Below are 19,619 nucleotides of genomic sequence, written 5' to 3'. Positions count from 1 at the left end.
AACAGCGAGCGGCACCCCTGGGATGGGGATGCTCCATCCCCAAAACCCACCTGGGCAAGCAAACTGAGAGCCAAAACCTAACCCTGGGGACGTGCCAATGTACTGCAGCACCTAGAATGGGGTTTAGGGCTGCCAGGGCTGCTTCCCTCCAACCTGAGGGATGCCAAAGCCTGGGTGATGCTGGGGTGATGGGATGCTTTCATAGCCCCCAGCCATCACACCGGCTGCCCCGTCCCTCCTGGAGAAAGGCACTTGCAAGCCCCTCTCTGCACCAAAGCAACAGAAGGTGTCATGTAAAGCCTACACGGTTATTTTAGAGCCAGTGTGCAAATAAGCCTGTCAGCTGAAGCTCCTCGGAGCCAAGACTTCCATATACCCCCCAACGATCTGCATTTCAACGAGACACCATGTGTCTGAGCCCGGGGAGCCGACGGCATCGCGATGGATTCGGGAATGATCCGGGGACAGGAGGATGGGACCCCCTCTCTGCATCCCGGACAGTGAGGACTGACCACAGGGCTGGGGCAAGATGGTTCTGTCCTGGTGCCCTGCGAGGGTGATGCTGGGATCGGGGCTGTCTTAGGGTGCAAAGGAGATTTCTATGCATATATGTGTGCGGGTATGTGAGAGAGATATATATACACACTATATATATGTGGGATATATATATCATTATCTATATTTTTATATATCATCTCTATATTTAATATACAATATATGATAGGAGCATAGAACATCTCAAGTTGGAAGGGACCCATAAGGATCATCAAGTCCAACCCCCTGCTTATATATATCTATATCTATATCATGATAGGACATGTTAGGAACAGTTGGGGTTGGGGTCAGCCCCAGACCTGCCAGAGACAAGGCACCGGGAGATGGGAAAGCCCTTCTCCTTCCCCAAAACCTCCCTTTTTATCCTTGTGCATGATCCAGCAAGGAGCTTCCTCACCTTTCATACTTCAAACTCAACCACCCAGATGCCAGGGGAGAAAAAGCCCCTTCCACTTGCAGCAGAGAACTGCTTTGAATCCCACATTTCCCTTCTTCAATGATCTTATACTCAACTGAAAAGCAAGGAAACCCACAAGAATTGACCATAGCGACTGCTTCACAAGGACCTGGGTACAGGAAGGAAACCAAGAGATGGGCTTCTTTGCACTGAGTACATATAGAATTAATGAGAGACTTTCAGGACCCTGCTGTTGGGAATGCAGAAGGTTCCTGGGAAGGATTTAAGGGATAAACCCCCCAAACCCCGTACACAAATCCCTGCAATTCTTCCCCAGGCTTTATGTTTTTCAGCCAATTATGAACTGCATGGGAAGTATTAATATCCAATTTTAATTTGCTTAATATTGCCATTAACAACACAAAGCCTAATGAAGGTATCTGTATGAAAAGCCCTTAGCAGTGATTTTGGAGAATAATAGGGGAGAATGACGAGATATTTCTTGTTAAATGCACGCTGCAAATTAATTGATATCTTAATTAGACTTTAGTACTAAGATTATTCGCTAGTCTGAGACAGGGCTCAGACACCTCATCTCTTCAATGCCGAAAGCAGCCAGGAACAAACTGAGCTTCCAAAGGCTTTCTGGAAGCAAAGCAGTGAGATCCTGTCCATTTGGCCTGCAGACACTGGGATGTTAGAACCGGATGCAGCAGGAACTCAGCCCAAACCCATTTCTCCCTCTTTGCTTCCCCAGCTTGGAAATGCTTTTTTCACCCCCAAAACTAAATGAAAGGGAAAATCTGACACCATGTTCACCAAAACTGCTTTTCTCAAGCCCAAAACCAAAGCGGCGCAAGGGGTGGTTGAAAGGATGGGGTCTGCAGAGCAAAGTGGTGCTGGGGAGCTTCCAAAGCAGCGTTTTCCAGCTTCTCCTTAGAAGAAGGAGGGAACAAACCCAAGCAGCAATATTTTTGGACCAGTTTTGCTCTATATAGCCTGCGGAAGCACTCCCCTACCTACACACCCAGCACCATTTACATGTCTCCTGCAAATCCTTTGGGATCTCACCAAGATGCTGCCGTACCGACAGAGCACGCATCCCATGGGAAGCCAACCACACGCAATGCACCCTAGAGCTTGGGAATGCCCCGAGCAACACACGGACCCGGTGGGGGGGACTTACTGGGATGTCGGTGACCAACCAGTGCCTCCAGTAGCGGCTCCTGGGGTTGGCTCTGCTGGGAACGTCGGGGTCCACCAGCATCAGCACGTACTTCTTGTTCTGCAAGAGAGGAGAGAGCTGTGAGCATGGGATGTGGGGCTGGGAGCAAGGCCCCTTCCAACACAAGAGCAATGAACGTGCACCAGGAGCACACAGGGCTCACAAACCCATTCAGGATGACCCAAATCTCTTCAAACAGAGGAAGACCAGGGCAGGTTTCTGTTACCTCCAAAGAGGACTCCATCCCCTGCCATCCATCCTCTAACCGCATCCTATGGAGGCACAGGGCAGTGATGCACAACAGCACAGGGGACTTCTGCTGAGGGCTGTGATCCCTGGAGAGGGGTATGGGGTAGTTTTAGGATCCAAATGCAGCTCCAGCCCTGGGGACAGCCTGGACACCCCAGACCCCATGGGGGTGGCTGTAAGGAGTTAAGCTCTACCTAACAAACCCCAACCTAACCAGATGCTGGTGCTGCACGAAGCAAAGCCACTGCCCCACCACGCACTCTGGGTGATGGCAACTGGGCAAAGAGAGCGGGACCCACAGATGATGCTGGTTTAGAGCCCAAAGCCCACCCCAGCTCCCCACTGAGGGTGTCCAGCCCCCAAAGGTGCCACCAGTGCTATAAGACAAGGTGGATATGTCAGTCCCTTGAGGATGGAGCTGGGTTTGAAGTGACCTCTGGAGGCTGTGGATAGAAAACCTGCTGATCTCAAAGGATTTGGCAGGACCCCAGGCACCAGCTTATCCTGCAAGCACCCAGATTAAGGGCTCTATAGCCTAATAAAACCTCCAGGTGCATCTGTCATCTCGCCAGCGGTGCCATGCACTGCTCCAGCCGCCCGAGGCTCAGGTTTCGTAAAGGGCTGGAGGATTTCACCATGCAATTCCCACTGAAATGATCCCGAGCTCTGTGCCTAAGCCCCCCTGTCCCTTGTGACACCAGGCAGGGATTTTCACACTGAGACAACCCCATGGCCTTGTTTCCCAAGCCCTGGTTCAGCAAATGGGGCAATGGGATGCTGGGGTTTCTCCATCCCTCCTGTAGCCCATTCCCTTTGGATCCCAGCAGTGCCGGGCATGGCACAGCCCCTCCTGCAGCCCCCACGTCCATAGCAAGCACGGGTTTAACCAGAAAACCAGGATTTCAACCCATTTAGCAACAGAGAAAATCCCAACCTCACGCAAGTGCCTTGGGAGCACAGCCAGCAGGGAGCTGCTGCCCTGGCACTCCGATTCCCACCTGGATCAGCACTTCATCCCTGGCAATGCTCAAAGCCAGGTTGGATGGGGCTTGGAGCAACCTGCTCTAGTGGAAGGTGTCCCTGCCTGTGGCAGGGGTTGGAGCTTTAAGGTCCCTTCCATCCCAAACCATTCCATGATTTACACTTCAGGGGGGGCCACGTGTGCAGATGTGCTCATGGAAAAGGGGTTGTGATGATGCCACTGCCTGAGGACCTCGGAGCAGAGCTACCCCCTCCCTCCCTATGCTCCTCCCAGCTGCATCCCTGAGCATCCCAGATAAAACCCATCATTATTCCCTGTCAGCGCTTAATGGGAAGGAGGGGGGGGAAGGGAGAAGCAGCCCAAAGCAACCCCAAATCCCTGCGCTGGAAGTGTGAAGGAATTTGAGCTCTAACTTTGGGGAGGGTGCGGAGCCGAGCGCGGAGCTTCTGAAGCTCTCGTCTCTGCTCGGGAGCCCAGCTGGTGGGAACAGAACGTGTAGTCATGGGACTGTCATCGTGTGCTGTCCAGGTTAACATGTAGCATTTCTATTACTATTAACAGACTTTCTGCTCCTCACTCCATCTGTTCTTGGAAATAATTGCAGTTGTACAGACCATGCCTTCGCTCCAGGCAGGCTCTGGGGAGAGGGGAGTGCTTGCAGGCACGGAAAAGGGGGGAAAAAGGGAAAAAAAGGGGGAAAAAAAGAAGTGTTAAAAAATAACAGCAAACACGAGAATAGAGTGCAAGGGAAGTTAACAGCAGGCTCACAATGCGGGACAGATTGTGGCCTAGAAAGGTGCTGGCGAGGCCAGACCCCCACGGGGATGGGAGCCGGGGTCAGTGGCCCCACACCGGGCTGGGACCAAGGGATTTTCCTCTCTCATCACCTGCAGGCCACCCTAAGAGCACAATCCTTCCCCTTCCACCTAAAGATAGCAAAGCCCTCCACGACCCGAGTTAATCTCCCAGTGCTTAGGTGCTGTCGCATCCCATGCGAGCACCGAGCTGCACCAATCCCCCCATCAGCCCCACATCACCCCCAAACCCAGGCAAACCCTCCGACCCGATGCAGGTTGGGTGGGTTTGGGCTGGTTTTGCCTTGCAAGCAATGGAGCAGCCAAGGTGCTGGGGGTATCTGGATGCTGAAATCCCTCCTCGACACAGGCTAACAGCATTAGCTGCTGTCAGGGCTCCAACAGGAGCCAGCCCAGAGTCACACGGGAGCTGCTCAGCTTTACAAGCATGAAGCAGCCCTGGGGAGCTTTGGGAAGCAGGAAAGCGGGTTTAGAACAGAATATATGGGCAGCATCTTGCATTGCAGGGGAGAGGGAAGGAAAAGCCATTTTGGGTGAAGAAAGATGAAAATTAGGGGTAGCAAAGCACCCCCAACAACTCATCACCCTTTCCACACGGTGCATCCCACCAGTGTCACACTGACGGGGTCAGCATTGGGCTCACACATAGGTCACCTTTCCAAGGATCACCCTTAGATGGCTCCCCCATTCCAAGGATCCCCATTCCCTGCTCTCCCAGCCATTCCTCTCTCCAGGCCTTTCACAACCAACCTTTAACCATCCCCACGAGCTGCTGCCTCCCCCAAGGGGTCAGTGCTGCAGCTGGATCCATTGCTTCCCCCCCAGCTTTGCACCCCACATCGCTGGGCTCAGGCATCCTGCCCTGCTTCAACACCCGAAACGGAGCCAAAGCGGCAGAGCCGGTGGCAGATGACAGCGCATCGTGTTTTCCCTGCTAATTGTTTCTAGAGGGAAGCAGCCGTGGATATATCCCATTATTCCTGCAGGAAGAAGCAGCTATTCCAATTAGGCACAGGTTTAGGAAGCTAGCTCCGAGCAGGCAGGGACTTTGCAGGAGGCAGGCAGGCAGGAGAGGGATTTGTGCGCTGAGGATACACACACAGCTCCATAGATCCCGCGGAGCTGGGGCTGCACAGGAATTAAAGACTTATCCAAATGAAAGCAAATAGGGTGTTAAGCGACACACATGTAGAGCAAGTGGTTTCCTTGGAAACCAGCACACATGGAAGCAGCACACATGCAGAGCCCCAGCGTTTTCGGCAGCACTGGGGCAGCCGTGGGGCTGTGTCCTATCGGGAATGCCCGCACTTGGCTGTGGATGGAGCCGGAGCTAAGCCCCATCCCGTTGGCATGCCTGCTGCAGGACATGGAGGAACCCTGTGAAATGCACTTTCTCCTGGTGGTGAAGGGAAGCAGGATGGTGCCCAGCTTTGCTGGTCCCATTTGCCTTAGGAATTCAATCCCAAAACTAAGGAAAAATGGCAAAGCCCCAGCAAGGTCCCAGCCTGGATCCTGCTTCCCAGCACAGGACAGAAATGGGTTTGGTTGGTTTCGGGAAGTCCATTGGATCCTGCCCAGCTTGTCCATCCCTTAGAACTGCTGCCCCTTCTCCTGCCCGGAGCAAGGGCTGTTACACAGCTCACAGCAATAGCATCCCTGCACCGAGGGAGTGAGGGTTCCAGTTGACCTGATGCCATCCGCATCCTTTACAGCTGCTGAGGAATGTGCCAAGAGGAGAAGCTGTGGCTGCCCCATCCCTGGCAGTGCTCAAGGCCAGGTTGGACACAGGGGCTTGAAGCAGCTGCTCCATGGAAGGGGTCCCTGCCCGTGGCAGGGCCTGGAGCTGGAGGAGCTTTAGGGTCCCTTCCAACCCAAACCATTCCTTGAATCTATAAGGTAGGAGCTGCTGCAGAAGCAAACCACAGCATCAACAGATCAGGATGGTATCAGAGCCTCAGTCCCTCTGCCTGCCCTGGGCCCAAAGCTCTTCATTGCACCAGGCCATAGCATCTCACTGCAATCAGGGTGACTGATGGCTTGAGACGATACGGAAAACATTGGCCCTTTGGTGCAGAGATGGGATGTGTCATCGCATCCAAACACACCCAGAGCAACCTGCTGGAGCAGGGCAGGAGCTCCCGGATGGGCTCAGCATCCTGGGAAGCATCCTCCTGGCTCTGCAGGGTGACGGCCCCAGGTCCAGCCTGCAGCCCTGGGGTGCAAGAGCCGCAGCAGGGCTGCTCCTCCCCACCAGCTGAGAGCTCAGAGTCAATCTGGGCTCTCTTCTTGGCGTGTCCCCAGTACTCAAAGTTTCTATAACGGGCTCATCGTTAGCAATTCTGCTGCTGACGCTTCGCCAAGGAGAGCTTCTAGCTCCTTCCTGGTGGCTGACAGCAGGCAGGGAGCTGCCTGCACCCGTCCCTTCCTGTGCCCTATGAGAAGGCTGCAGAGCACGGCAGGGGCTCACCTGCCTGTTTCAAACCAGCACCTCACCACTGCCACTCTTGCCCATGGCAAACAAACAGGTCAGCACTATCAACCCTGCTCCGCAGGACTTGCCCAAGGGGACAAGCAGCACTTCCCGAAGGCTCACCCAGCTCCATCCCCATCCCTGTGCTGACAAAGGAACTTCATTGACTTTGCAGTGCTCTGCAGCTCTCCCCATCCCTTGGCTCTCCCTGGGGCTCGCCGCAGTGAAGCCGGACAAATATTTATGCAAGCTAATGTTCTAATGAGAATGGATTAATCCTGGGTTGTTAAAGTGAGGCTTTAAGGGGCTGCTCCCAGATGAAGGACTTGGAATGCTTTGAGGAATGGTTTGTTTGCTATGAAAGGACAAGAGTTTGTTTTCTCCCGTAGCAGAATAAACCAGCTCCTCGCAAGAGAACTGCAACGGGTGCGTTACACACTTCATGCAACCCAGTGGGAAAGTGGGACAAACCTTTCCCAGGGTCTATGGTGCTGTAAACAGAGGTTTGCAAGAGGTTCTGCATCACTTTTGGGGAGGGAGAAGAGCAACAGGTTCCTTGCTCACAGACCCCACTGCGGATCACACCCAAAACTGAGGTCCATCTACATCATCACCATCATGATTACCATCATCACCTGCAAACTGAGCACCACACATCAGGGGAATGGGCACATTCCAGCCCCACCACTGCCCATCTTCCAGCCAGAAAACCACAGAAAACAAAAGAGAAACCAGCAAAAAAGGAATTAATGCCCCAAATCCCTTCCAAGCTGTTGCTTCATCCCCCCCTCCCCTCCATCCCAGGAGCTATTTATTGCCATTTGGACACACGGTTTCGGGGACAAGCTAATGAGTGCTTGTCCCTGGGCTGGGGATGCGGGGCCAGCAGCGCTGCTCCGCAGGCAGGGAACAGGGATGGACTCAGGGAAGTGAGGAGGAGGAGGCGGTGGCGAGCGGCCGCGGTGGCAGAGCGCAGCCTTCCCAGCCAATTACTGTCACACGGGGGGACACATGGATTGGTGACATTTGACATTCCCTACACAATATTTTGATGCAGGATGGCACCTCCGTCACAAAGTATTTTCAAACCTTGGCTTGGGTTTTGGGTGGGATTTTTTCCATTTTATTCTTTTTTTGGGGGGGGGGGAGGGGAGGGGAAAAAGGGGAAAAAATTCCCAAGTAAACACCCAACAGGATGGACAGGGTGGTGGTTGGAAACGGGCAAAGGAAAGGGCCATTGGTCCCCCATTGAGTGGGCAAAGCAACCAGCACCATTAGGGTAAATGCACCCCAAACCCACCAGGTTTTGCTTTGGGGCATCACTTGTGGAAGAGCTCATGCACCCACACAGCCTTTGGGGACCCTCAAAGGGGTTTGTACCACTTCCTCCCATCCATGCAAGGGAAGGAGCAGCCTGGCCACTGTCCCAGCCTGGGAGCATAGAGGCTGAGCCCATTCCCGGCACAGCAGGGGTTACCAGCACTGGGAATTGCTGAACCCTGCGCTCCCAGACACCTCGGGAAAGCTGAAATGACTTTAAATGCCTAAACATTTTAAAACAAACCCGGCACAATTCCGCTCCCAACTCCTCACTGATGCTCCCTCCTCACTCTCTCTCTCCCATTTTTACGGCTTCCAGAGCTGTTTTACGCCTCATTACCTGCACACTGTGAGTGATGTCTGTCGGTCCTAGAGCTGTAAATACCTTAAATCATGCTTCATTAAGAATATCTATGGTGCTATTAAAGAGCTATAATAGACAACGAGTTAACAGATGATTAAATATGAACTCCATTTGTGTCAGTCACCAGCGTGCAGGAAGAGGCTTTAAGTTTTTTAAACTCACTCTCATTATCTGGGGAAGTGGGGTTGCAGCTGGCAGGGATGGAGGGGGATGGAGGGATGCTCGCACAGGGATGGAGGGATGTTTGCACAGGGATGGAGGGATGCTCGCACAGTGATGGAGAGATGGTTGCACTGGGATGGAATGCAGGGATGCTCCTGTATCCAGAGCCACCAAAGGAAGGACCAGCTCCTCTGCTTTGTAAGTCCAAGCTGATGATCCTGGCAGCCCTTTACTCAGCTGTTCCCACCCATACAGACTAATAGCATCCCGAGACACAGGCAACAGATTGAGCTTTAGGGTCTAGTAGCCAGAGACTGAAAAGAGAATAAAGGAGGAGGACAACAAGGAGATGTCAGACTGCTTTGGATGGGACAGGATGGATACCTGGGAGGAAGGGCAGATGGGATGGGGAGATAGATGGGTACCCAAGAGGAAGGGCTGGAGGCCGGCAGGATGGATGGCAATGCAGCAGCAGACTGAGCATTGCTGTCTCTGTGTTAAATCAGAGCTCACACCACTGAATTGCCAAAGCACAAATTAACTAATAATTAATACTATTAGAACCCGTGAGCACACTGAGATCCTGGGAAACGCAATGATGAGTTGTCCTGTTTTCTGGATTCGGTCTTCCTCCATAGAAATAAAGAGGGTTTCACAGCAGCTTCAGCAGAAGTGGATTATCCCACTGCTCCAACCTCTCTGTCCTGCCACGACTCAGGATGATTCCAAAATCCCACCTCCACACCAGCCACAGAGGTGGGAGGCTTTGAGGACCAGGACAGATCCTGACTATGGGAATGCGAAGGGACCTGATAATTCCCCTCTTTAGCAGTGTGGCCCCTGTCATAGCAGGTGTTCCCATGGGCTTTGTGAGGATGAAATGGGGCTCACTGGGGATGAGTGGTGTGTACTGAGCTCCTCAGCATCACCTATCCCATCTCTCCCTTCACCAGGCTCCAGACATGGACAAAGCTGATATGGGGAACTGCCCTGCTCTGTGCTCCTCTTAGGAATGATGCTCACCCCTATACAGAAAGGGATGCTGAGCAGGTCCAACACCCCTCCATGGCCACCAAATCCCACCACCACCTCTGTTTCCCTAACCCTAAACAAGAAATCCCTAGGATCCTATAGGAACAACAGCAGGAAAAGTTCCTACTCCTCCGAGTGCCTGGCGCTCCGCAGCATCCTCATTTACCATTCCTGACCCCTCCATCCCTCCTCTGCGGGCCGCAGGGACCCCGGGGCCACCCCGGGGCCATAGGGGAGCACAGGGGCCGCAGCGTGGGACGGTGACACGGTGCCCCCAGGGCCGGTGCTGGTGGGCACAGTAATTGAATCTCAATTCAACTAAGATTCACTGCGGGTGCAGTGATTGAGTTAACTGGAAATGCCATTTCCGTCCTGTTCAAACCCCTCAGTGCCCTGAGCTCCTTCCCATTTGCCGCTGGTCCCCTCTGCTCCTTGGCTCCGACCTCGCTTCCCTTCCGACAGCAGGGTCAGGCTGCAGCGGCCCCCGGGGTCACCAGAGGAAATTAATCCTGGAGCCCCTTGGGAAGCCTCAAGCGTGGCAATGGGGAGGGATGGAGAGCTCTGCTCCCTCTTTAGGAGCAAATCAAAGCATTTCAGGAGTGCTCATCGCCAGCACACCCCCTGCATCCATCTACACGATTCACCCCCAGCAGCTTGAATCCGCTTGCTCCCGAGTCGCAAGCATCCAAAAGTGCAGCCAGGGCCTTTCCTTCCCCAGCCCTGATGCACCATCACCACCTGTTGATCTGCACCCAGGAACTGCCTTGGCAGAACGACCAAGCACTAACCCTGCCTGCGACGGCTCTTGCCAGGAACAGGAGGGAGAAGATGCTCAGCTCAGAACTTCCCTCCCTAGTCAAATATTTAATAATAAACTCAGAGGAGAAGCCAACTGTCTCCCTTGGATGTGGTTTTCACTTGGAAGTCAATGGGATTTGCATTCCCATCCAAAGTTTCTCTCTTGTTTTTAATGCTAATGTGTGTTTTGTTCTAATCCAGCCATCTTGCCACGTGAAATCCAACACAAATCACATCGATAGGGACCATGAGCCCCCGTGTCACACTCCACCTCTCTGCAGCACACACCAGCCACCCTCTCCCGAGGCCCCCATCACGCTGTTAGTCGATACCCGTCCAAAGCCTTAAATAACATTTTAAATACCCCAAGTGCGAGAACGTCCACGTTAATGTGTTAATATCCACACTGCCTTGTTGCTTTGAAATCCCAGGAAAATGGGAAGCTTAAATGAGTCCTATGAAAAGGAACAGTGCATCATTAACACAGCCAGATCTGTATCACAGACTGCAGCAATTACCATCCAGTGAAACACTGCAAGCTGTGAAGAGCTTTCATTACCAGGGGCTTTACAGGTCATTCACCTCTGGCCAATCTTACGCTAAAACAAGCATTTTCTGCACCACAGATTCCAGCTTCATTTAAATCTGTAATTGCTTTGATTTTGGTACATATGGAGCACGGGGACTTCATGACTAAGAAATCTATTAGTCAATAAGTTTGCTACTTTCATGGACCTTTAGTCATCTTGCCTCAATTTCTTCCCAGGTCGGCTGAGGGATGGAGATGCTGATTTCCACTGCAGGTGCAATCGGCCCCAGCTTCCCTTCACTGCAATTACATCCCCAGGTCACCAAGGGGGAATTCAATCAGGGAGCTGGCCCATGGGATGCTGCTTCTGCCTCAGGAGCACAATTCCCTGCTGCCAACAGCCCTTCTCCAACCTATAACGACCAATTGATGGGGCTTCATTATTTCCCAGGCTGTGCAGAAGGGGTCTGGGGCAGGGATGCTCGGGTGTGAACCAGGTGTGATCCCTCCATCCCTATTTACCCCATTCCTGTATCCTCTCCAGAGCAAACAGCACATTGTGGACAAAACACACCTGATTTTTACGGCTTCCTTTTGAATTCATGTGCCTTGAAATTGGCATATTCATTGTGCATCTCTTAGATACCTCCCAGCTTAAGAGCTGCGATTTACACCTTTGTATAAAGCCCCAGGTGAGTTGGTATCGTGGGGTTATCGATCCCTCCACGGGCACCGGTGGCACTGGGAGACAATAGTCTATTCTCCTCCGTACGGGTTCCCGTATCCAAGTGCCTTCCAGGAGTGCATTAAATGATGCGATTAACATCTGTCACACGCGGTTCAGTCTCTCTTTCAGGCTCTCCCGGGGGAAGCAGCCGCACGTGCCGGGGAAGGGTTTGTTTTGGTGGCTTCATCCGCTCCTTTCCGAAGCACATAGGACACAGAGGGAAAAGCATCTCCGTGGGTAAAGTGCCCTTGGGGTGCTGGACGGAGCAGGGCTCGGTGGGGTTGGCATCTTGCAGCCAAACCCCTGTTATTTGGGGTTATAACCGGTCCTGGGGTGAAAGAGGGTCCTGGGGAAGATGCTCGCTGGAGGATCCCGCAGCAGCAGTGCTAAGCAAAGCCTCAGCTCATGGGGCTGAATTCCCACAGCAGGATCAGCCCAAAAGGCTGAACCCTCCCTTAAACAAAGCACAATTCCTGCACATTCCCATTTGTGGCACAGCAAGAGCGCAGCCCAGCAGCTTTAAGCATCCCCCCCATTCCTTACTGGTCCAAAACCAAGCCTGAATCCCACCATGATGCGGGTGCAAGGGTGCTGCCTCTGTTCCCCATCCCATCAGCACCCAGAGCACCCTCCCCTGCCTAAAACCACTGTCTGCAACACTGGGCAGTGACAATGTGATGCCACCGGGCAGCAATGTTCCAGCATTATGGAATTTGGGAAGGACAGAGAAAACTCAACACCCTGCCCATCACCACTATGGTGGGGTCAAGCCCTGCTGTGGACTTTCAGGTTGGGGGTAGGATGAAGCAGGACAGTCGGATCCTGTTGCACCTCTGGCCAGGCAGGAGGATGGGATGCTGCTCCCACAGCCGGGATCCTCTTTTAATTGATTTCTCATGGTTTATTGGCTCTGTGCTTTAATTGCAATACAAATGTTTGCTGATGCAATTATGGTGCATATGTGATAAAGCTGTTAGAGGATGTCACTGGCTCGTTTGAGGGTGTATGAGGAGCTGTGTTTCCTGCACAGATTCCTGGTGGTAACATGCACTTCCAAGGTGGGTTTCTTTGTGTCAGAGGGGCTTTTTTTGGTTCTATATATTAAAAGCAGAAAGAAATTGCCTTACAGCAGCTCATCTGGGGGTGAAATAATCCACTCAACATTCAGATTATCAGCTAATGTGCATTTGCATTAGAATAGGATGGAAGAGCTCCCTGGATAGAGCAAGATCCCTCTGGATCAGCCACTGCCCTTGCACAAAACAGCAACGAATCCTTGCCCTGAGCACAAAACCAATCGTGGATGAGGCCTCTGATCCCCCCAGAGGAATATTCCTTGGGAAGGGGACTCTGCTATGGGATTTCATTATAACGTGTTTACATTTAGGGAGGGGGAGAAGCAGAATTGGCCCAGAATTGAGCCATGGTGCCAAATCCCAGAGCAGTCTCAAGGGCTTGGATGTGCTCCTCACAGGGATGCTGTCGCTGAGCCCATGGCATCAATGGAAGACCAGCAACATCCCTTCGCTCCGTGTCCATGCCCACCTTCAAACCACCAGCAAATGTGGGAGCAGAGCCTGCATCCCAGGTGAAAACTCATCTCCCTGCATGGAGCTGAGATAGCAAAGGCCAAATCCTGCCCAGGGAACAGCCAGGAATAGCACCAGGAGCACTGGCAGCCCCTGATGCTGCACCTTCCCCATGCGAGCTCTCAGGATGAAGCTGTGGCTGTAACAGCTTCCTTGGAGCCTCTTACAATGGGCTGGCTCCCAAAGGCAACCAAGCCCAATGAGTGAGGATGGGACAGGGTTTGGGGTCAGATCTGCCTCTTCCCATGCCCAGCACAGACCTGGGAGCTGGATGAGAAGGGAATGCTGAGGAAACATGAGGCGCACACCAAAAGAGCAGCCCTGTCCTTGTCATCATGAATCAGGCACATGTGAGACAAGCAGAAAGCGCTCGGCCCCTCCGGGAAGGGAAGAGAATTCAACCTGCACTTCCAAGCCCCATGGATTTGGCCTTCCGGGATGCGCTGTGCATGGAGCAGGTTTGCAGACACATCCTCACTGCTCTCCTCTTCACTTCCCCATTGAAAAAGCCATAAATAGGATTGGGTTTTCTATTTTTAACCCCTTTTCCTTTGCCCACTTTCAGCAAGGAGACGGAGCAGAGACATCACCAACCAGGGGTGGTTGGGAAAGGAAGGGTTTGCACCCCAAAAACGCACGTTGCTGATGCAGGCAGCTGCCTAGAACATGGAGCATGGGGGTCCCAGACCAAGCAACGGGGTCTTGGTACCTCTTGAAATACCTCTTGGCTTCCGAAACCCCAGCCCCTATAGCAGCACGTACAGATATAACCCTATAGCCTGTATGAAACATCAGTGAGGGGGTACCTGGGAGCCCCTCTCCACCCATCAGCAGCATCTGGGGGGACCAGGAGCTTTGGGAAGCACTGAGAGAGCTCTGTTTGAGGGCAGCAATTTCATCCCAAACCCTTCAAACTGAAAGAGAAGCTCGAAACAATCCTGAACCAACCCCTCGAGCCCAAACAGCAGCAAGATTTGGGAGCCAGTCCAAGCTCTGCAGCTTAGGCCCATCTCCAAATATCTCCCAACAAGTTTATTTATGGAAAATAAAATCAGTCCAAGATGTTCACAGCTCAGGAATATTTAATGCTATTTGGTGAGAAAGTATTTCCAGCAAGGAGGGAAGCACACGGCTCCCTGCATTGCACTGGGGAGGATGCTGGCACCAACCCACACCAGTCACTCTGGGAGCTCGGAACTGGTCCGACTGGATCAAACCCCTCCCTAATTGAATTCATACCCATCCTGCTTCATGAATTGGGGCTGGAGGCACAGCGCTGGGCTGTCTGCTAAGGTGAGCCGTGGGAAGAGCCAAGTGCCAAAGCAGCATCACCCCACCGCAGCACCCATCATCTGGCACTCCAAGATGCCTCGGGGACCCAACCGATCTATCCCATCACACCTGGAATGGGAAGCACAATTTCCCTGTCTGGGAAGAGGAGGAAGCAGTGGAAGAGTGAGGGATAATGCAGATGATGCTCAGACACAGCAGTAACCCCCACCTCGTGCTGCACCACGGTCCCTCTGCCTGCTGACACCCGTGGAGCCATGGAGGTTACAGCACGGACACGGAGCTGTCTGCTGGGACAGCCCTGAGTCAAGGGCAGGCCAGACGCAGCGGTGATGGGAGTCACTTTAATAGACACCTGCCACCTGATGGGGAGCGTTAATGCGTCCCCCTGCTCCCCCTGGACACGGATGAGCATCCCAGCATCCTCAGCCCAGTGGGGCGGCCGCATCCCTGCTGTCACCTTGGCAAGGAGAAGGAGGGGAATGGGGACACAGAACAACCATGGAGTGGGGGAGAGCGCCGGGGCAAGGCCTGGCTTTTACAAACAGCTCTAATATCCCTGGAAGACGTCTCGGAGTCATGCTCCGGGTTGGAAATGTCTCCCATTATAATTATGAGTCATTGGTGACTCAGTGACATTTCTGAAATGAAAAAGCAAGCGGCTGGCCCAGCCCTTGGCTGCCCCGCTCGGCGGCCACCCGAGAGCCACCCCAATGGGGTTTAATGCTCCTTCCCAAACAAACAGCCCCCAAACCCATCACCCCTAACCCTGGCCGTGCATCCGCTCGGGAACAGTCCCCGGCATGGAGGGGTTTGCATTCACACCCTGAGCTTTTTGTTCTCCATGTGGGAAACGCTGGGATCTGAGCCCAGCTTTGCCACCCTTGGCTGCTCCGGAGGCAGCGGAAGCAGCCCCAGGGATGTCATGAGCAGGGCAGGATTTCCTGGAATGCTGCATTTAGATGCAGAACCACTGCAGTTAATAAAAGCAACCTGTTGGGGACCTCCAGCAGCCCAGGACTGGTGCAGCAGCTCGGCCTGTGCCAAGGCTTGGTCCAAACCTGGGGCCATGATATTGCAAGCATCTATATGAGAGAGGGGGTCCAGGCACAGGCCATAAGGCACGTTTTCATTAAGGCAGCCTCATGGCTCTGTTTCCTTCTGGGAATGGCCAAATCCAGGGCAGGAAACACTCTGAACCAATAACCCTCAATGGCACAATTATTTCCATCCCCTTTCCATGGCCCCTTTACAGCCCGAGGGCTCCGTTATTAAAGCACTAGATTTTAGAGAGCTGCACTCATGAAGGGCACGGGGCAGGGATGCTCAGAGGCTGGGATGATTGGAGGTTGGGATGCTCAGAAGCAGGGATGCTTGCAGGCCAGGATGCTCAGAGGTTAGGATGATTGGAAGCCAGGATGCTCAGAGCCCGGGATGCTCAGGTACCAGACACAGGGTTCCACATTCACACACCCCAATAGCTCCACACAGAAGCCTGGCAAAGCTGCAGCCGGGCAGGGTCCAGCACCAAAACAGAACCAGTCCATGGGGCTGGAAGCTCTGGGATGCTGCAGAAGCCCAGCACAGCATAGGAGCCCCTGCACACATCCCTGTGCCATGCACAGCGGGTGAGCGCCGGCTCGGCATCGCACAGCATGGAATGTGCCGGCAGCGCCAGGACACATCAGAGCAGAAATAGAGCCGGAGCCGGCGTCCCCCCGCCACCCCCTTTTTACTATTATGTCTGAGAAGCGACGTCTCTCCTGGGTTTTTTCCCTTCCCTGTACGATGATTTAATCGCTTGGTGATGAGGGCTGCCTGGCTGGGATACAACTGAGCTCTGGGCATCGCCAAAAGAGATGGGGGATATAAAAAGAGGAGGAAGCATCAGTAGCAGCGACGCTGATTGACAGGGAATGAAATGAAGCGGCCAAATTTCATTGGCGTGGTTTGAAATCCCAGGCCGATGCGGAGAGCTGATGGCTCCTTTCCTAGGGGTTTGCCAGAGCTAGCGTTTGCTTTTCATCCTCATTTAATTCACTGTTTGGAGGCTGCCACAGGGGTTTTGTGCATGTGTGGTTGTGGTGGTATCTTAATTGCGTGTTTTTACATACCAGTGTGTGTGCAAAGGAGATGGGCACGAGGGAGGCAAAAGCCATTTGCCCACCACCCCGGCCACAAGCCCTTCCTTGTGGCCTCAGGCCTTTGCTGAGAACAGCCCTTAAGTGCCTGTGCAATTTATGCCCTGATAATGAAAATTACCCAGATAATGAAAAGACTCAAGGCTGAGCTTTGATAAAGATATTTCCTGGGATAATGGGATCCATTGGAGGGTTGCATGTCCCAGAGGAGTCCCCCTCCTTCATCCACCTGCAGGTATTCCTCTCCCAGTTACTGGCTCTTTGCTAGGAAAACCAAAGGTGTGAAGGCCACGGTCACTGCAGGGCATGGAGTGACTGCACACGATGCTCTCTAGGAGCATCTCCCTGGGCTCACCACACAGGCAGCAAGTGGCACCTGCAGTGACATCCCAGCAAGAGAAGGCTCCCAAAGCACTGTGTTCCAAGCTTCCCTTCCCTTTCCAATGGGGAAAGGTGCCAGGTTGGCAGGGCTCTGGTCTCCCCTCTGCTGGCAGCTGAGCCCAGGCTGGCTCATCCCATGGCTGGTCCAGGAGAGGCTGGAGCATCACTCCAGCAAGCCCAGAGGTGGTCAGGAGCAGGCAGCAACCCCAGCCAACCCAATGTACTTCTCGGATGCCAAGATCCCTGCTTCTCCTTGCGGCCACATTCCCACCCAAATTCCCAGGCTTTTCACTCCAGCTGGAAGGAATCTGGCAAATCCATCGAGGGAGATCTCCCTCCCTGGAGGGATGGGATGAAACCCAGCAGCTGCAGAGCTGCAAAGCCCTAAGGAGCAGCCAAAGCCAGACCCATGGCGCGTGCCCCTGCTCCCACCCTGCCTCATCACCCCCAAAGAGCAGCTGGGTCCATGCTGTGTGGCAGGGATGACAACAGGACTGGTAGGGACAGGCTCTGCTTTTGCAGACGTGGTGGGTGCGATGCTGCTGTGTGCTTGGGCTGGGGGGGGCAGCACTTTGGGGGCTGCAGCATCGCAGTGGGGCTCAGCATCACAGTGGGGCTCAGCATCACAGTGGGGCTCAGCATCACTGTGGGGCTCAGCATCACAGTGGGGCTCAGCATCACTGTGGGGCTCAGCATCACTGTGGGGCTCAGCATCACTGTGGGGCTCAGCATCGCAGTGGGGCTCAGCATCGCAGTGGGGCTCAGCATCACAGTGGGGCTCAGCATCACTGTGGGGCTCAGCATCACTGTGGGGCTCAGCATCACTGTGGGGCTCAGCATCGCAGTGGGGCTCAGCATCACTGCTGCCTCCCACTCTCCCAATATTTGTTTAATGAGGGAATTCCTGTCACACCTACATGGGCTCCGTGCGGGAAGCAGCCTGAGCATCCTTAAACGTGGGAAAACCCCCGGAGACAGCTACAAGCCCATGAGTGCACCCACAGCAGGCCTGGTGCAAGGGTGACGGCTGCAAGGACAGGAGGGGGGAAGCGTGCTGCTTTCCTGCAGGAAGAGCTGTTGCCCTGAGCGTGCCCTGTGTCCCGATGCCACCCGGGCACACATCACCCCGGCAGCCACCCCTGCTTTGAGCAGCACGCGACACAGCCGCTTTGATCCCCTGCTTAATCCTCCCCTCCCATGAGTGCCTGAGCAGGCTCCGAAGCTCCTCGTGGAGATGCTGAGATCAAAAGATCACTTAAGAGACAGGCAGGGGAACATGAAAGGGAGAAGTTCTGTGTAAGCATCTTAACCCTGGCGACGAGCACGGGAAGCAGCAGAGCCGCGAGCCAAGAGCTCCCTCTGCTCCCAGCAAACCCTCCATGGCCACAGGCACATCCATTGCACCGGGACCTGCAGCCCTGGACCTCCTCTGCAAGCCCATCGAGGCCCAGGGGTGAAGGGACCTCGGGCACAAGCTGCTGCACAGGGAAGGGTTTGCTCATCCAGCACCAACCGAGGGTGAAACGGGCACAAAAAGCCCTTGAGCTGGCTGGGACCTTGTGGTACCCCCAGTATGCATCAGTCCCCACAGCAAGGGAGCCCCCTGGATGCAAACTAAACGTATGTGGTGTAGGATATCTGATAGATTATTTGATGACAGGCAGCCCAAGGGAAACAGCAGAGCTTCAACCACCACACAACAGGGAAAAGGAAGGAGTTGGGATTGCCAGCACTGAAACCATCAACTTGGGAGGGAGAAATCAACACATGTCAGGCCAGAAAGAGGGACTGGGGGAAGGAGAGCTCAGGTACCCCAAATACAGGGAGAGAGCAGAAAATTATTTCAATTACAATGAAAATGTATTTGATGAGAAAACGTGAATTCTGCTTTGATGCTCGATGCCAAGAAAAGCAATATCCAGGACTATAACACCCATCTCCACGCGAGGCGAATGAGTGATTAAAGCAGAAGATGAATGGCTCGCAGCACAGCTAACTGCACCGGTTAAGAGAAAAATAGTTATAAACTTACTCCTTTGCCCCAAAACGCATTCCTCCCCCTCATCCCCGGGCCCGTCTCTCCCCTCCGGAGCAGCTCAATGCTGTGCCTGGTTTCTATGGCTTAGAAAGATTCAGGAGGGGGGTTTTGATAGGAGGAGAAAAGGTGAATTTCGAGGGTGGGTTTTTAACTCCTCTCCTTCCTCCACCTTGGAATCAAACACAGATACAGGAGGAACAAAAATAACCCACTCGTTCCATTGTGGGGAAGTAGTGGGGATGGAAATGAAGGCGCATTCTCATGTATAGCAGTGCACCCGGCAGCCCCGTGGCAGGGCGACTCTGTTCTGCATGAATAAATACGGGTAAAGACGTAAAGAACGCCCATCTGATAAGGGAAAGAGTGGTTCTCAGGAGCTGGGAGCAACACAAGGCACCAGCTTTAAGTCTTCTTCTTCCATATGTATAGAAAACAGCATTGAGATGATAATGCAGGGGGATGCGGAGCCTCATTGGAGTGATGGATGTAACCCCCTGCCCCAAACATTAAGGCTGAGGGTGCAAACCCACTGGTGACAGTGGCAAAGAGAGCCTT

At 53.6% G+C, this 19,619-nt stretch overlaps 1 protein-coding gene across 6 annotated transcripts in view; it reads right to left on the bottom strand.

Moving 5' to 3' along the window:
* PEBP4 (phosphatidylethanolamine binding protein 4) overlaps nucleotides 1-19,619 on the bottom strand; it is a 66,522-nt gene that overhangs the window by 30,442 nt on the left and 16,461 nt on the right. For 5 of the 6 annotated variants that reach the window (XM_034070484.1, XM_034070481.1, XM_034070485.1 and 2 more), the window contains one exon: nucleotides 2,139-2,237. The exons of the other annotated variant lie outside the window; for it this stretch is intronic. In XM_034070484.1, the coding sequence (XP_033926375.1) occupies nucleotides 2,139-2,237 (99 nt within the window). The remainder of the gene's footprint in view (nucleotides 1-2,138; nucleotides 2,238-19,619) is intronic. 6 annotated transcript variants of the gene reach the window in all.

The sequence above is a fragment of the Melopsittacus undulatus genome, chromosome 18 (genome assembly GCF_012275295.1).
Source record: "Melopsittacus undulatus isolate bMelUnd1 chromosome 18, bMelUnd1.mat.Z, whole genome shotgun sequence".
Lineage (NCBI taxonomy): Eukaryota > Metazoa > Chordata > Aves > Psittaciformes > Psittaculidae > Melopsittacus > Melopsittacus undulatus.
This window is presented reverse-complemented; position numbering and strand designations above follow the sequence as displayed.